We start from the raw sequence: 19,113 nt of genomic DNA, 5'->3' as shown, positions 1-19,113 counted from the left end.
GTATAAAATATGACCAATAAACTGTGATATGGAGCAGTCCAGCCAGGTGTTTTCTGTGCATTTGAATTCAGTGTTTTCAGTACTACTAAAACATCTGAGAATTAAGGTACAAAGGCAAATACTTATAATAAAGTGCTGCTGAGCATTCATAGTTCAATTTCATGATTCTCTGATGTAGTTAAGTTTTCTTGGCTCCGTTGTGAATCATATTAGAGGTTTTAGGGGAACCATCGACTTTTCCATTACTGTCGATTCTCGATTTCCTTCCCACTCCAACAAAACCGATCGCTCATCAGGGTAGTCATAGCATAAATCTGTGCTTTATTCACAGGACAAAATATTGTTACAATACAATAAGTCTGAAGACATGTTTTCAAGCATACATCACCATTTCCATGGCTATATTTATTTATTTATTTACCTTACCTCATGGGAAATAAAGGTAATTATTTCAAAGCACTTCAGCTCAGTCCCAGTGTAGTGGTATTGATTTTTGGGTTGGTCATATGCTTGTAGCTGGAAGGCCTTTACTCTATCGTTCAGTTGTTTGAATGAGTTTCACGTGAACCGACTGCGGTGCAATAATAAGAGTCCTTGGAAAACAACAGAATTTATATATAAAAATATTGTACTGATTAATAAGCAGCTGTATTCGTTTGCCTCTTGAGCCCAAGTCAAGGTCCTAAAATATTTTTTTGCCTGTTTTTTTCTTGTTTGTTTTGTTAGATCTCTGGAAAAAGTAAAATAAAAAAAAAGAAACCACTATAATAATTCTTACGTCTTGCCAATAATTCTTGGCAACCATCTGAAACGCATTAAAGTTCTACAGCCATCAACCTTTCATTAATTTGTACCTTTATGGAGTATCCCCGTACATTTTAAGGTGAGCGATCACCCTAATTGTAACCCCTCAGCCAATGTAACATCTCGGCAAACTGTTTGGTTCAAAGACATGTTGCACCAAGAAGGCTTATAATAAAACATCTGTATTGTGAGGGTGCTTACGAAGCCATCTACAGACTGACACTCATGCATATGACGAAAGGACTCGCTTGAGATGGCCGATTAAGGGAAGACTTCACTCTAGCTTTCTTCTGCACAGACCACACTGACACTTGCCCCCCACTGGCTTAGTCCCACCTAAAATTCTGCCCTACCATTTCGTAGAATTTGATATTATATGGCCTATAAAAGTCTCTGAGTTGCTCAATGACGTCTTGGTCTATCTGGACGTGAGTTCTGCCCTTTGACTTGCCCAGGCAGCGCGGCAAGCTGCTGCTCTCGGGCTTCTTGAGGCAGGGGAAGCCCTTCGTCTTGTTGAAGTAAAAGTGCTTGTCCGTCACAATCCTCTTGAGGCCGAGGAAGTCCTGCACCCTGCCCAGCTCCCCGGCCGGGTCCGTGATGAGCCGCTCACCGCTCACGAAGTGGATCTGTGACAGAGGGAAGTACTGCAGCCAGTTCTCCAGGTGCAGCACGTACATCCCGATCCGGATGGCGTTCCACGAGGTGTCCACCAGGCCCAGGGTCCGGTTCTTGAAGGCCAGCGCCTCGAAACTGGGGATGTCTGGCTTCTTGGAGAGCGTCTGGGTGTAGTCCGAGATGGCCCTGGTCACGGGGTTGCGCACCACCACAATCAGCTTGCTGTCCCGGGCCATGGAGTGGATGCGTTTAGGCGCCTCGCGGGTCACGAAGTAGCTGGGCGTCTTCTCCATGGTGATCTGGCTGTCCAGAGTCCGGGGCATGAGGCTCCTGGAGGTAAAGAGAAGAATGTGAGAAGTCATGAGCACACGGGTGTCATATGTGCAGATGGATTGCGCTCTGCGTCACGCGTGTGCTCACACCTGACCCTGCGTTAACGAACAACCCTGGCACAGGAAGATGAACAGAGTCTCCTGGCTGTGCAAAAGGCAACTAGGTCAGTTTTGTTCTTCAGCTGTTGAAACAGGTACTTTTTTTTCCCTGTGTTTCAATTCCAGTAATTTCCCTGGTGTTCTCAGCTGTGTTTGTTTATAGATTCACATTTTGGCTTCTATGAAACTTAGTGCCCCACTATCTTGTTGTGAAGAGGCTTACATCATTAGTGATGAGCTGGTTTGTCTACAGTGGACAAAGGTGAACTCGCTGGTTCAGTGTCTGATCTACAGCAGTGGTGTCTGTTGGTCTTTTTTGTTTGAAGTCATGAACATTATTCTGCCAGCTCCGAGACACCCATCCCCCAAGAACATAAAGGTACATACTTTTTGTTGTGCCCTTAAGCACAATACTGTACCTAGATTGCTGCAGTACAAACCCAGCTGTATAAATGGGTAATTGTATCTTAAAATAATGTCATATGTCATAACAATTGTACGTCACCCTATTGCTATTATAAGAACAAAGCTTTCAATGCACAAATATTCAGCTACTGAGAGATTAAGGAAAACTACAGTGGAGATGATATCAAATGTCACTTTTTCACCACACACACATTACATCAGCAGGTTTTCATCTACACTGGCTAATAACTGAAGGATTTATTTTAACTGCATTTTTGATGAATGGTGGAGTAGACCAAAGAAACGCTAGGACTATTAAAGAAGTCCCGGATGACAGCACTCCCCGATTTCATCCCACCTCTCGCAGAATTATTTGAATTCCTGGAATCCTGCTAACATTTAAAAACAACAAAAATATGCATTTCAGGAAAAGCAAACCAAATTAAAACAAAAACAGAAAGACAATGATGAGAAAAACCTCCCAAATTCACTGCAGCTTTTCAGCTCAGTTACCTTGATGTTTTTATTCTTCAGTTTGTCTCTGACCTGAAATCAATTTGTCAAACATGCAATTTTTTCTAGCAAAGCTTCTCAGCTGCAAGAAAAAAGAAACTTCTTTGATCTCCACTGAATATAATATGTAATTACTGTAGGGAAGGAGGTCCCCACTGGGCTGCAGTGTTTACTAATCAAATCTGTTCACAACGTGTCCTTGCAGATGAAGAACTATGAAACTTGAAAAAACACACATTGTGACTCATAAATAATGCCGCGGTAAGAGTTCAAGAACTCGGGATTGCTAAGTACTGTTTATAGCAGAACAGAGCAATAACAGCCAACACAGAACCGTAAACACTGTAATTATTGATATCTCGCGTTCATTAGTCAATGTGTTTTTTATTGTCACTGTTCTTAAATTCAGGCCATTAAAACTTAATGCTTCAAGGTTTCTGTAGCTTCTTGTAACTTTGCAAGCTTCCCGCAAACGCCTGAACTTGAAAGTGCTTTGTAATGACCCCTGTGGTTTATTAGCTTCACATCAGTTATGTTTTGAATCTTGCTGAGGAGTTAATTGACTACTTTCTTTCCATGCAACTTGCATCTCTACTTCTGCTGAACTTTGCGTTCCCTTACTGTAACACAACAAGTTTTACAATGCTTTTAGATGTCGCTTGCCATAAAGCAGCTCCATAAAGTAAAAGTAGATGATGTGTATCCTGAGAAAGGATTGCATATCAGTTCGTTCCCTGAAAGTGTTTGAGGGAGTGATCTTGATAAATATTAACTGAAGTAATGTCTCACGCAGGGAGTCGGGCAGAATTGGTCTTGTGGAGAGTACAGTTTGAGCCCCTAAGTCAAGGAATGCCTTGTTTAAACTTGTGCCTAATGAAGTACATATGCAAATGTGGAGATCTCAACAGGCATTGATTGTTTAATAATTGATACGGGCTGGCTGTGTGTTTATTTTAACTTCAATTTTAAACACATGAATAAATTGCCTGCTCAGAGAGATTCGCACCATGAGTATCTACTGTGATACTACATTGTCACAGCGTGGCACAAAATGACAAACACAATCTCAAAGGATACAATTATTTACAGTGAAGAAATGTTTATTTTTTTTCCAAAGGAAAGAGAAAATGCAGAGACTTCACATTGTTTCAGGCCTACGGTCAACCGTTATTATAAATATTTATTGAACAGCACCTGAAATGCATTAAGACAGTCTGGGGTTTATCCGTAATTTGTCATTTTTAATACGTCGAGTATTGAAAGACAGTGCTGTCAAGCGGTTTCTGAATGTGTTGATTGTTTCCCATTAAGACAACATTTTTTGTTATGAAAGTCACAGTGTTTTGGAGGAGTTGGATTAAAGGCCTTTTAATGATATAGTTTCTAATGCAAAACTTAATTTGCTGGCTGTGCTGATGACAGTCTCATTATCTTTTGTCCATATTATTTTCCCTTGCGTGTGTCATTTGTGCCTTTTAAGAACCCAAAACTCGGTCTTCGCAATTGAAGGCTGAATTTGCTGATATTTATTGCCAGGCAGTGAAGAGCCAATTTTCGGCAGCATTTCAAAAAATCTAAACAAAAACAAAAAACGGATGCATAAATAAATTAGCATATTTGACCTCAGGCAAGGAGTATAAGTGTCTGTCAAGCTTTATGCTTCATCCTTATGCAAGCTTGATATCATTATTTACGTGAACCTCCCCCCCCCACGTGACCACTGCCAGTTTCTCTGCCTGTGCCCTTTTGCTGTGCAGTGCCTTTAATTAAAAAGAAAAGCAAGACCGCAATGCAAATGCATCTCCTGTCGCCGCACATTAACTCAGAATTCTGCAGACTATATGGCTTGTGTTTGAATAATACAGGAAAGCTCATCCGTGCTTATTAGCTTCTCATTTGACTTAGCAGACAATACACTTGGAAACTGATACACAATGTAGAGTAAAAATGTAATTAATAAAACGCTCGATTGGCTTCGTAACCCAGAACGACTAACCATTAACCATTGCAGTGTTCGGCGCAGAGGGCGATGAACAGCATTTGTTTTAGAGGAACTGAGAGACTGTACAGTACGCGTGCACGTGCATCGATGTGTTTCATTACTGCCAGAGAAATCCCCATGATCTGAAGTGTATTTTCCACTGAGTCAGAATGTAAATAGAAGTTGCAGTAAAACAATCAAAGGGCTTTGGTGTGTAGGTATATAAAACGCATATTAAAGTCAGATAGAGATGCACATTACTTTGTTAGGTTGTCGAATGATTTCACACTTGCCCTTTGTTCCACAGCGTAACTTTTGTAATGTTTCATGAAGGGCGTTTTAATGAAGGCAGCATCACACAGGCAGTCACCACAGTTCGACACTCCTTTCTAACTCTTTCCGTATGTTCCTCTAGCTGCACTGGTCAATACCTCTGAATTGCAAAACAAAGAACAACCGTTCACCTGTACCTTGGCAGTCTCTGTGGGTCGACACCCAGATTCCCCGCTGCTGTGATGAGGTGACAAAATAACAAGTCCTTTCTTCAAACAGTCCCTTATTATGATCATATACACTCACCTAAAGGATTATTAGGAACACCTGTTCAATTTCTCATTAATGCAATTATCTAATCAACCAATCACATGGCAGTTGCTTCAATGCATTTAGGGGTGTGGTCCTGGTCAAGACAATCTCCTGAACTCCAAACTGAATGTCTGAATGGGAAAGAAAGGTGATTTAAGCAATTTTGAGCGTGGCATGGTTGTTGGTGCCAGACGGGCCGGTCTGAGTATTTAACAATCTGCTCAGTTACTGGGATTTTCACGCACAACCATTTCTAGGGTTTACAAAGAATGGTGTGAAAAGGGAAAAACATCCAGTATGCGGCAGTCCTGTGGGCGAAAATGCCTTGTTGATGCTAGAGGTCAGAGGAGAATGGGCCGACTGATTCAAGCTGATAGAAGAGCAACTTTGACTGAAATAACCACTCGTTACAACCGAGGTATGCAGCAAAGCATTTGTGAAGCCACAACACGTACAACCTTGAGGCGGATGGGCTACAACAGCAGAAGACCCCACCGGGTACCACTCATCTCCACTACAAATAGGAAAAAGAGGCTACAATTTGCACAAGCTCACCAAAATTGGACAGTTGAAGACTGGAAACATGTTGCCTGGTCTGATGAGTCTCGATTTCTGTTGAGACATTCAGATGGTAGAGTCAGAATTTGGCGTAAACAGAATGAGAACATGGATCCACCATGCCTTGTTACCACTGTGCAGGCTGCTGGTGGTGGTGTAATGGTGTGGGGGATGTTTTCTTGGCACACTTTAGGCCCCTTAGTGCCAATTGGGCATCGTTTAAATGCCACGGCCTACCTGAGCATTGTTTCTGACCATGTCCATCCCTTTATGACCACCATGTACCCATCCTCTGATGGCTACTTCCAGCAGGATAATGCACCATGTCACAAAGGTCGAATCATTTCAAATTGGTTTCTTGAACATGACAATGAGTTCACTGTACTAAACTGGCCCCCACAGTCACCAGATCTCAACCCAATAGAGCATCTTTGGGATGTGGTGGAACGGGAGCTTCGTGCCCTGGATGTGCATCCCACAAATCTCCATCAACCGCAAGATGCTATCCTATCAATATGGGCCAACATTTCTAAAGAATGCTTTCAGAACCTTGTTGAATCAATGCCACGTAGAATTAAGGCAGTTCTGAAGGCGAAAGGGGGTCAAACACAGTATTAGTATGGTGTTCCTAATAATCCTTTAGGTGAGTGTATATGTCTGTGTATATATGTCATTGTTGTTCTTTAATTTTCTATAGTTGTGCATAGTTCAAAACAAAGGACTTGCAAAATGGATTTTAATAAGCTTGGAAAATCACATTTATATAGAGGCACACATGGTTATGTGGGTGTTTTGTTTCTTCGAAGAAAAGATTCTCAGAGGTTAAAATTGTAGAGGCGAGAAAGACTGCAATTAATGCTGGTGCGGTTCTTTGTAAATTCCCTTTGAAAAGCTATGAAAAAGAGCCGACCTGTGGAGCCTTATTAGACCTGGTACTCCTTGAAGTCACCCTCAGATCTTGCTGTCTGAATGTAGACGCTAATGCCCTTGAACTGAAGCACTAGCCCCTCTCTGATAGGTAGATCAAAGGTCACATCACTTTCTTGTCGTACAAGGTTGTGTTTTTCTTGCGCCCCCTAATCTTTTTCCAGCGAAGCTTCAAGAATAATGACAGGAGAAACTAAAGTCAGATGAAGAGGAGCCGAGGTCTGCTTTCTCCAGTGTCGTCCAAGCCCGTATGAATACCTTTCTGTAGGCTTACGAAACTTGAAAACCCTTAAGATGTTTGGGTTTAGATGTAGAATCCAGAGGGGGTTGAGAACCTGCAGACTTTGTGATGACCTCACGTGTTCCTCCCGTTGTCTCCCTCCCTGTCTTGTGCTGTTAATTCTCTCCGGCGCCGCGATGTCTTTGAAGGTAAGCGGGGATGGCAACGCAACCCTATTTTGCCGCTACATTCCAGTTCAGCGCTGAATAAAACTTTGCCACCAGCATGTGCAGTACGAGTCCATTGTTCTTAGAGAGTTATAGATGGAAGTAGAGAATTTGTTGAAATTAATAAATAAAATAAAAACTATCGAATTGTGTCACTCTTGAAGAAGATAAAAGTTTAACATTTTATAGCAGGAAGGCGCTACTCTGGTTCTGGAATGCCGCCACATCATCAGTTTATTTTTTATTGTTATTATAATTTTTTTTTATAGCATATGAGCCTTTAATGTTTTGTTTACTTTCTCATAAGGAAAATATTAAATTTAATAATGGGTAGGAAGGTGTGATCTTTATTTTTTTCATAGGCCAAAATTGGCACATTTTGAATATTTTAAATATATGGCGTATATTTTAAATACATTTTAGTCTGTAATCCATACATTTATTTGGGGTTTAACCTCACCATGTTCAACTTCTCGTCCCATAAATATACAAAAACGTGTCAATTGTGATATATGAAAAATATAAAGATCATACATTTCTAACGCATATGATAAATATATATATATCTGTTCCATACAGGTTGATCTGATTCACTTATTGATGGTTTAAATGCAGAGCTGTGGTCCTCCAGAACCAGAGCTGTACTATAAAAACAATAACAATCAAACCTCACATAAAACTAAAAATAGAGATCTTTGAAGTTTTGAAGTAATACTAGCACTATGCCATCTCTCTCGGGCACCTTTTGCTGTCCACTGTTTTGGTGCTCACTGTTGTCAGCAGAGTGAACTGCTGTCTGATACCTTGACCAGGTAACAGCAAACGCACAAAAGACTGCCAGTTTCCAAGTTTTGCAGTGGAAGCTGTGGTTGACTGTATTAAGTTTTGGATGTGGAGCTGGGATTTTGCTTCCCAGGACAGAGGAATAGCAGTTCGTTGAGTATTTTGTTTAGCTCATGCCAATGCAGGAAGTACATTTTTCATAATTATCTTGCATGCCTGAGATTAAATGAACAGACTTAAAGAATTAGACATGAAAATGATCCAGGCTGGATGATCACTGCGGACAAACCCACACTTTTGAAGGACGTTGCCGTGTCATTGGTTTCACTCTGAGTGTTGTTGGTGTTTTACGTGTCAGCATTTTGAGAATTATGTTTTATATTACAGGCAGATATTTATCCAACAGATTGAGAACAATTTTAAATATAACATTATCTTTTGGATTCGCTCCTTCATTTTGCATCCATTTAGCCGTAATCCTTAAATAATTGGAAAAACATGCAGAGGAGGTTTTGAATGTTACAAGACGGTTAGTTCAAGGAACTCACAGTGGTATAAACTTTTATTTAAAGCATTTAAAGCTTTTGCGTTTCCAGAACCATTTCTCAGATTTCATTTTATAAGCGAAAGGGGCTTTTGTTGCTTCAAATGCCCTGCTGTGGTGTTCATTTTAGCACATGTATATGATCAGAAACTGGAAAAAATAATCACATCTTCGGAAAATGAAACAGAGGGATTAACAAAGTGATTGGGGGTTTAAATGAGTCGGGACAGTCCAATAAGATGCAAAAGAAGCTTCCAGATTGAGATCCCATTATTTTTTTAGACCTCCATGTAACTTGCAGTCACGTTTATGAAGTGAACTGCTTTTTATATTCCTCCTGCACAGGGAACTGGTGGGAATGGCCAGTGCAACATCTCAAAGGCCCGCACGACTTCACACGGAAAGATCAACATGCGCTTAACAAGACAGGCCAGGTCAGGGGAGGAGAAAAGCACACCGGGCCCAGTTTCCTCAGCAGCTCCCTGAATGAAAAACTCTGCGACACAAAGACTATCAGATTGACACGCGGTGCCACACTCTTATTGCAGAGCCGTCGCCCCCTATGGCTATGGATGTATTTCAGTCCTCTCCGAAAACATCCCTCAAGTGACTGAGGTTGTCGAAGCCACTGTGAAGTTATTAGGTCTCAGCTGGATCATGTGTTTCCACTTATAAATCACTATTACCAACGATATGGGGGTTCAGAGGAAAGATTGGAATTGAAAAATCTGGGGCACTGGAAATAGGTCAGAAGATTATGGTTCCTTCATTGGGAAGAACGGAAAAGGAAATCTCTCTGAGATTAATGCAGACATACAGCATGTTTTTGGGGGTATTTGGGGGTAAAACAGGTTTGTCTGACTTGCATGAATCTTATTTGTGTGCATTTTTTCAAGAGGAAAATGCTGCGTATATGACATTATTTTTCTTCTAATGTGCTTGAGCCATCTATGCAGAAAGGAGGCGGTAAACATGTTACATTACAGACTTTCCTAAGCATTTGAGTCATGATCAAAATTGCATTTTAAGGGAAATTAAAATGGTACTAATGTCATTATGCCTTTACTTGCACTATATTTATTCAGAGCAATCAAGTCACAAAACATTATCGGAAACCACTTAAATGCGTTCGTTGAAGCATATTATTTAATAGACTTTAAATGAACAGTTCCATTGTTGGCTCTGTAATTGATACCATAAATCTGGTTGTCTCTTCCTTATTTAAATCACTTAAAAGTCAAGTGAGTCAGCCAGTTCTTGGGGGGTACAACTTTGTTGATTGCAGAGTTGGTGACAGACTTTCACGTGAAGTAGTCTCCTCCGTGCCTTTTATTCATCCATACGTTTGTTTACCTTGACTCCGCAATTCCCTGTTGTGTTTGTGTTATTGTATTGTCAGATAGCGATCTCCACTGTCAGGTCTTTTGTAGGAATTAAATTTTAGTGTCGAGAAGACAAAATAGAGGGAGTGCTGGGTACCGTGCTTTCAAAGCCGAGTCTGACACCGAAACAAAGTGAAACAGTCTTCACCGCTGCCGTTATGTTTGTAAACCTCCTCTGTGCTTGACACATTAAGGCATTCTCAGAGGTGCAAACCAAATAATTCAAAAGGTGCATTTCTGTACTGTTTAAGAATGCATGCTGTTCAAAAAATTGTTAACGGCATGAAAAACTGAAGGAAAGCCATTGGGGGGAACGCAGCTCTCTTCTGGCTGCCTGCACTGTGGAGGCTTTAGGGGATGAAATAGAATTTCAAATGCAATGCCTTCGTTTGTGGTGTTGGTTTGATTTGTTTGATTTGTCTCTCTAATTTGGAAGATCTAATTCTCAATTTCGGCTCCTGGCTGAAGCGTGGCGCACTGGGACAAGATGATAGGATCAGGACGGCTGTTTTCCTGTGATTGTGACTCTGCGTTCGGGTGCACAGAGCTGGGAGATGATACTTGAATTAGAAAGATTCAGGGTTCAGCTTCCCATCTAGTTCATGATGACCTAGCAGCAGGACGGAGAGGGTCTTCTCTGGAGGTACCTGCTGCTTCTATAGGGCTTGCTAGAGCAACCCAAACCCCACAGGGTGGCTCAGGAGATACAATCTCGGCAGCACAGGTTATTCAAAGGGACTTAGATAATATTCAGTTGTGGGCCGACACCTGGCAGATGAAATTCAATGTGGACAAGTGCAAGGTATTACATGCAGGTAACAAAAATGTCCACTATAATTACACTATGGGAGAAACAGAACTAGATGAAGTAACGCATGAGAAAGACCTAGGAGTCTACGTGGACTCCTCACTTTCACCATCCAAACAATGTGGGGAAGCAATAAAAAAGGCAAACAGAATGCTAGGGTATATTGTCAAAAGTGTAGAATTGAGAACAAGGGCAGTGATGTTCAGACTGTACAATGCACTAGTTAGAGCTCATCTGGATACTGTGGACAGTTCTGGGCTCCACACTTCAAGAAAGATATCAGAGGAGAGCAACCAGACTTATTCCAGGTCTGAAGGGAAAGTCCTACTGAGAGACTGAGGGACTGAACCTTTTCACCCTGGAACAGAGGAGACTACGTGGGGACTTGATCCAAGTCTTCAAAATCATGAAAGGCATCGACCACATCAAACCAGAGGAGCTTTTCCAGATCAGCAGGGACACACGCACCCGGGGACACAAATGGAAATTGGGCTTCAGGGCATTCAAGACAGAAAACAGGAGACACTTCTTCACACAGAGAGTCACAACTGAACAAACTCCCCAGCGATGTGGCTGAAGAGACAATTTGGGAACATTCAAAAACAGACTGGATAGGATCCTTGGATCACTTAGTTATTAATGGACACCAAACGAGCACAATGGGGCGAATAGCTTCCTCTCGATTGGACACTTTCTTATGTTCTTATCGGTCTCAGAGGCCAGTATCGTCCTCCCTGGAGAGACCTAACTCTGCAGATCACTTGCTCACTTGCACAGTCCTTTGTAAACAGGAAGAGGTGAATAAGAATTAGATTTTGAGTCTTTTCAGTTTTTATGTATCAGTAGACTGTGTCAGGAAGAAGCAAAGTCATCAAGACAGTCACCTTGACACAGCCAGGTGAAGAACCAGGGACGTTTGCCCCACGCCTACCCCTCTGGGAACCCCTTCGCTACCACATACATTTCACATTACCTGCCTGCAAATCTCCTGCTACTACATGGAGCACAACAGCAAGGACCTGACAAAAAATATCTAATTTCCCACATTGTAATATTATATTATCAGTGTGAATTAAACTGCCTTGCTTGGAGGAGATGGCAGGCCATGGAAACGTTTCATCACGACTGCAATGTCACATGAGATTTTTGTAAGAGGATAGGCATGAAGGAGGTGTGGGGCAGGACTTGAACAAGCTGGGGGCTTTCGTTGGACCCTGTCTGGATGCTCTTGAGACGTGAGAAGGCTGCAGTGCTCCGAACACATTTGCGGGCAGCTGGATTCCAGATGTGATCCAGACAGACAGAGACTAATTGCTGTGAAGAAGGAGAACTCTAATTGCATCCAGTAGGAGACTCAGACTGTAAACAGGAACCTGCGGTGATGTCTCCCTTCGCATTGCCATAGCTGGGGTCAGTAGCTCAACAGGGATTTGTGTCTCACCTCTACCTAAAGTGAACGTATTACTTAATAGGTGTAACGGTGTCCCAATAGGACTGCCTTCTTCCTGGACCTCAGATTGATGTTTATTGAGTGCCGTGTATTGTAATCTGGGTGGCTGTCACTTCTCATTCATCCTTCGCTCAGCGTGATCCGAACTAAACAGGGTTAAACAGCAGAACGATTTTGCCTGCAGTATTCAGATATGATTCCACATGTCTACTCCTGTATTCCCATGTGGGCAGTACCCTCTCTATAAATGTTGTTACAGGAACTGAAGGCTGAAATAGTTTTTATTTTTTTATTTTATTTTTTTTAAAGCATCTTTCTCACACGGCGCATTATAGAGAGAGAGCATTCACGATGTTGCCCTTTGAAAGTTGTATTTGTTGCGAAGACAATGCATTTTCCAGACACATCCTTTTGGTTCACAAACAGGCTGTGCCTCGTGGTATTTTCTTTGCTATGAATCAATATCGTTATTGCTGATAGCATCTCTTAATGTCAGCATTTCCTAGCTGTAATGTATACCTCACACATAAGTCCAAATAAGCTTTTGCAACAGAGATAAGTCATTTTGTACAGTATCAGGGAGACATTCTAATGCTGTGCAGTGTAATGTTTCAGCTCCAGAGAAGATATATTCATTGTTGTTTTTTTCTCGTGCTGTGACATCTACCATCCAACAACAGGGCGTCCTCCTGTTTGTTTTTTTGTAAATCTGATGCTTGAATCTCTTTAGGGTGAAAATTACGGTTCAACCAGCAACTCCGTTAATTTATATTATATACACAATTAGCATACACGCTATTTACCAGGTCTCCTATACGCAGTAGATTAATGAGAGGTAAGTAGATTAATTGCCACTCAACATGCATTTGCAAGACGCTTACTGCCACAGTAGGCAAAGGGTGTGTGGTTTAAAAACAACAAGGGGATATGCGATTGTGTGCAACGCTGCTTTGTTTCAGTCAATTGCAAATGATTTAGGGCTCCTGCAGTAGTGTTTCCTGAAGTAAGTACAACCCACAGTTACCTGGGCAGTCCCAGAAATATTTATCAGTTCGCCTTGATTAATGGATCGTGTGCTCCATGCCAAGATGTCTCTGTTAGCCTTACTAGCTCCAGGCCATTAGCAGCCATTAATCTCGAATGGAGGGAACAGAACCTCTTGTATTTGTGCAGTTTTCAAGTTTATCATACTTGTGTTTAAATGCACGTGGCAAGTATTTCAGGCCGTGGCTAATTCATTCACACATCGCTGTTCTCGTAAAATGCCACGTTTGATGTGGTACCTTTTAAATGTATTAATTATTATAATTGTAATTAGTTTAAGGATAGATTATGACCTTAAAAACCAAATCTGTACACCTGAATTGTAGCCCTAAGGCTGTGAAAGTTTACACTGCTGTTACCATATGATATTCTGTAACATTAAAACATCCCCAATGCAGGCAAATCTTACTGGCCTTCTGACATCTATATCATTTTTAAATCTAGGACTGAGCTTCTGTCACCAGGGTATTTGTAACCTTTAATTAAAATACACCATTTCCCTGACAGTGCCTATAACTTAACAGATTGTAATAACCCTCATTAAAACCCTGAAGGAGCAGAGAGCGAACCATCCATATTGAATTCTTATATTTCCCGTAACTCCGTAGCTTCGAGTTTCAGGGTTTCATTTAGATGCATTTCTTAGCCTCTGTCAACAAGAAGAAACACACAGACAACAAATGTGAGAAAAACGGCATTACTCCTGTTGACGTTTGCGACTATATTTATTCATGTTTAACAACGTCGAAACTTTCTGATCTCGCTTCCCGGGGATTATTTCGGAGGAGGAGAAAAATAAATTTTCATGACTGCTTTGTCATCACCAGACATCAGGCAATATGCAGCTTTCTATCTGATCCTTATGTCTCAAGAAGCAATTTAATACTGTACAAGATTATAAAGACAGCTGTGGGGGAAAAAATAAGAAATAACGAAATTGGACTGCAAATAGGATGTCTTTCAAGTGACTTAATCTCCTCAGACGAACGCTATCAAATTACTGAAGACGTGCCAGAGATCTGTATGCAAGGGCATTCTGTGTGTGAGGAAATTCGCATCTCACTTTTGATTAAACTTTTCAAAGTGTTCTTGCATTTTTTTTTTTCAATCTGTTTACTGTAGCCTCGGATGCAAGACGAGATATCCTTGGCTCTAATAAATACATCGATCTGTTCCCATATTAAGATTTCTGAACTGGCAAATACAACAACAACAACAACAACAAAATAAGCGAAAGCCTACCAGTCCCTCCAGGCAAGCTAAGGAATCAGGAAACATTACATGGCATTCCCCTAGAGGTTTAGTACAATAATAGAAGGTACCAAAACAAAAATGGTGTTGATCAATAACACTACAAGCCTAATGCCTCCTCCTGAACAGCAGCAACATCAAACAACGTTGTGGTGTCTGACGTGCGCCATGTCGGTTTGAAATTAAGCTAGAGACGCATTGCAGAAACATGCCCTTAAACCAGACTGTATTGATGTGGGTAAGAATGGGTGTGAGATCACTTGTACGTTGGTGTTGTGGTTGAATTGCTCCAGACATTTCATTACTTATAGATTAGGGCTTATGCGCATGCATATCGAGGCAGAAGCATATAGCTCTGTGACTCGGCAATGCTGCACAATTAATTGAGGCTGATGTAGACCGCAATTGACAGGAGTATCTATTTAACATTGTCTGATATTGACCTTCTTGTCCAAAACTCATTAAATCCTCCCACAAAGCACAAACAAAAAGCAAATAAAAAGACAACCAACCAACCAAACAAACAACTAACTTCATTTGGGCCAATCTGCACTTCGGGAGAAACATCTGTACGTCTTCAGAAGGCAAACCGCAGGCTGTCTATGCCTCCTATTTTCCAGCATCTATCTGACCTTATGTTACATCATTTCTCAACAGTTTCTTTAAGCCTTCCCTTGTGTGGTGTCAGCCTTCCCTTCGGGGTTTTGGATTAGTCACTGCAAGGCAAAAGGCCGTGGCCAGGGCCTCCTGCCCTGTGAGGGTCAACGCCACGAGGCCGGCCAGAGCTCAGTGGACTTCAAACGGACAGCAACATATATGTAATATATAACCCTGAAACAGCCTACACAGGTTCTCCCGAAGAGGCTAATCAACAGATGAAGATATATTTAAACTTTTTTTTCTCTCTCTCTCATTACTCCGAGGTTAGCGCCCCCATTTTTTTTTTTTTTTGTTCAAGATTTCCTCTCTCAAATACAGCTGTATTTAGTGAGTGAAATGTGAGAAAAAGGACATAATGTGTGGGGGAAGATTTCCATCTGCTTTAGAGTTAAAAGTATATATTTTTCATCACCATGAAAATAATGTATACATATATATATATATATATATATATCAGTATTTTTACACCCTTTGGAATGTACATGTATAGCTGCCAATTTCTTAACTTTAAATGAATCTAGCGATGCACAAATAACTTCCGTCTGTTTTAATGACTAGTGGTATATATAGCGTTATGTGCACAGACTAATATACAGAAATATATTGCATTGGAAATGCGTCACTGAGTTGTAAATCATCTCAAATATGGTAGAAAATTACCCCCCTACCCACTCCATCATTAATTTTGTCTGACTGGAATCAGCAACTAAAGAATATGATCTGGACCAATGATTGTGTGTCCGAGGCACCGTCCTTAGCTCTCGGTGTGAGAGAGAGTAGACGACAGGCTCTTTATGAATGTGAGAAGATGTTAATAATTGACCTGTTTGTTTCCATTTCCAACACCACGGTATAAAGCAGAGGGACTGTGGGATACAGGTGTCAAACATGGGCTCAGCGCATGAGACATTTATGAACCAGTCTGTCTGACCAGTGCGCATCTGTCATAAAATTTGTGCCCAAGTTGTTTTATTGTCTTCTAAAATACACTATGGATTGTTTTCCACTTTCACTGAAACATACAAAGGAAGTGCTCAAACTCAGAATTTGACTAATTTATAGTTGGTACTGGTGGGTAAAATTGTTCTGAATATGACAACCCAATACTGGGAACACAACCTTGTGTTACCATCAACTGGAGCACAATGATCTGCACAACAGGTCAGAATTTGTCATCGAGCGAAGCCCATCACTTTACACTCAATACTCCATCATTGATCAAGTTACTGCGTGTGAGTGTATGATTATTTGCATGAAATCAATTTTACTGCTAATTAGTCAACCTGAGGAAAATGACTGTGCCTTCACCAAGCTGCTACAACTCCACATCCATTAGAAGCAAAGCCTTGTAATTCGAGCAAAGATGCTCCCCCCCCCCCACCCCACCGACCGTGCACTGCCTGAAATTAGACTTTGGGAGGAAAGAGAAAAAGAGAAAAAAAAAAGCCACTTATTCCACTGGCGCTTCTCCCGTGGGCCCTGTAAAATATTTCAGTAACAGGAAGCATATTCCAACCTAACAGTGTGGGAGAATTAGAGAGTGGAGCTGGTGCTCTCTGGATTAATTTACACTCCAGCGAGCCCCAATGAAACTGACAACCTGATGGATTTCAGAGCGAGATGGGAACCCGCGTCACAGCACTGCAGGAACATCAGCCCCGGCACTAAAGAAGCTCATTAGGCCCAGAACACTCACACTCTCTCTCTCTCTCTCTCTCTCTCTCTCTCTCTCTCTCCCCCTCCCTCTCTCTCTCTCTCTCTCTTGCCCTATCTCTACCTCTCTCTCTCTCTCTCCCTCCCTCCCTCCCCTACCCTCTCCCTCTCTCCCTCTCCCCCCTGCCCTCTCTCTCTCTCTCCTCTCTCTCTCTCCCTGTCCTACAATTCACACCTCGTAAACAGTTAATCTAATGTAAAATTTTGCCGGGCTACCCTGTGTAAGCCGAGCTAAATGCCACGTCTCCCGGCGCTGCTGTACGGCGCTCTGTTGACCAAGGTGAAACCAGACATTTGCAGTTAAGGAGCATTATACATGCAGATTAAACCGGACTAGGCGAGGCTTTTAAATGCTGCAGTGGCCGTGGCATCTAGGATCCGTGCCAGAGCTCGGCGCATCGGAACTGAAATTGGCTGGATGAGGGGAGAGTGCTCACGCTTCGCTCTGACCTCGGTCGAGCGCCTGGGGACGCCCGGATCGCTCTGAAGCACGATTTCTCCTTCTTCTGATTGGTTTCCAACACAATCTGCGATGTGGAGACGAGGCTCTGCGTGCTTCTTCTCTCTCATTCCTGTTTCTGGGACCGAAATTGAGCTGCCAAGGTCCACACTGAGCGCAGTCAGTAGGGCCACAAGCAAGCCAGCGTACTACGGCACTGCTGCTGCATTGTCTGATGCCAGAAACCCAAGATCTCAGGTCATGCAGACGTGTCCGAATCCTGCAAGAGGCGTCCGCACTTCCAAAGCTTGGAAGGCACACTTGCCTGGGCTTGATATTCTACCCTGAGGCCAATCAGGATCTGCAGTCGATCCTCAGGGTCTGAAACTGATCCTCAGTGGGTAATTGGCTTGCCAGCGTTCACTGATCAATAGTTAATAATACTATTGAAGCATTGACCAATCATGCACCGTCATTCCCGCCCTATTGCTAACCCTTGCTCCTTGCTTTGCCTTGTGAAAGTTTGCCGCCTAAGGATTGTCAAAGTGAATGAAGCCCCTGCATGTGAAAGTCGTACGTTGTTTTGCGTGTGAATACCTTACCACTCCGCCTGTAAATGTCCTTGGCACACAGTTTAGTCCGGAGTGCTGCCCATGCTGTGTAGTGCATCAAACTTGTGTGCGAACACGAGCAGCCTTAGTGACTGAAGAACCAAAGAACATTTCACTCCAGTTTGACTTTGACTGGGGCTACGAGAACTAAATTCATAGAGTCATAGCGCCTTCATAATTTCAAAGCAAATACCATTTAATGGCCTGGGGAACAATTATCAAAATGTAACCATCAGGGCCTCTCTCCTGAAGCTGTTGAAATTATTTTATAATGGATGGCTGCCAACCAATTGAATTCTCTTTTAAGTGTAATAGCTTGCCTTCTCCTATTTATAGCCCCAGTGTCAGCTTGATTTAAGCAACACAAGGAAGTGTACTGTGAGTGAGTTCTTTATTCACACGTGGTATTAAAAGTCCTCCTTTTTAGTATTTTTTATGCCAGTTTTAGCTACAGAGAAATTATAACTTTATGATGGATGAAGGCATGTTTTCACTGTTTTCTGCTCCGCTTCCCAACTTTCCCTCTGACATCTTCGTAGTTACGTCACTGTATAATTCAGACAGGATTGAAGGCTGGGGGTGTAGAAATATTTCATGAAAATGACACCGGACTGGACCCAGGAGACTCCTCTATTTAAATCTGTTGTCAGATCGGAAAGCTCTCTCTGTCGCAGTACTGCCACGATGTTTGAATTACATACCCAACACACCTGGATGAATGGCGAATGAAATATCCTCTTAAAAGCTCAAACAAGCTGTCGTAGGAGCTGATGCATGATTTAAAGGTTGTTGACTCCCACCATAGAAACATGGCTTTCCATTACGAGGTGTTTGTTTGATTTTTGTCTAATGGCTTCCGGCTCACCGGAGCAGAAACCAAAACACACGGCGCTGTTTGAGAAGTTTCTAAAAACTCTGAGACGTTGGAGGAAGAAAAGACAAAATATTCGGATTCTCCTTTCCCGTTTTGGGATTATATTATTTTGCTCTTGAGAAAACGGGACTCGAACGAGAACAACTTGGGCTACGTTGTCCTAAAAACACGTCTGTCTTCAACGAACATGAATCTGAAAGGCCGCAAAATAATCCAGACCCATTTATCAAAATTTTATCACAAATTTGATGCATGTCCACATAATTCTAGAACTTTAAACCAACGCAT

The 19,113-nt window shown here is 41.9% G+C and overlaps 1 protein-coding gene across 1 annotated transcript in view; it reads right to left on the bottom strand.

Annotated features, from left to right (window-relative positions):
* Positions 1-298: 298 nt before the first annotated feature.
* hs3st2 (heparan sulfate (glucosamine) 3-O-sulfotransferase 2) overlaps positions 299-19,113 on the bottom strand; it is a 42,893-nt gene continuing 24,078 nt past the window's right edge. Inside the window, exon 2 of the mRNA XM_066689755.1 lies at positions 299-1,749. Coding sequence (XP_066545852.1) covers positions 1,131-1,749 — 619 coding nt within the window. The 3' untranslated portion in view covers positions 299-1,130. The remainder of the gene's footprint in view (positions 1,750-19,113) is intronic.

Source organism: Amia ocellicauda, chromosome 17, assembly GCF_036373705.1.
Source record: "Amia ocellicauda isolate fAmiCal2 chromosome 17, fAmiCal2.hap1, whole genome shotgun sequence".
NCBI lineage: Eukaryota > Metazoa > Chordata > Actinopteri > Amiiformes > Amiidae > Amia > Amia ocellicauda.
Note: the sequence above shows the minus strand (reverse complement) of the source record. Positions and strands in the feature narration are given on the sequence as shown.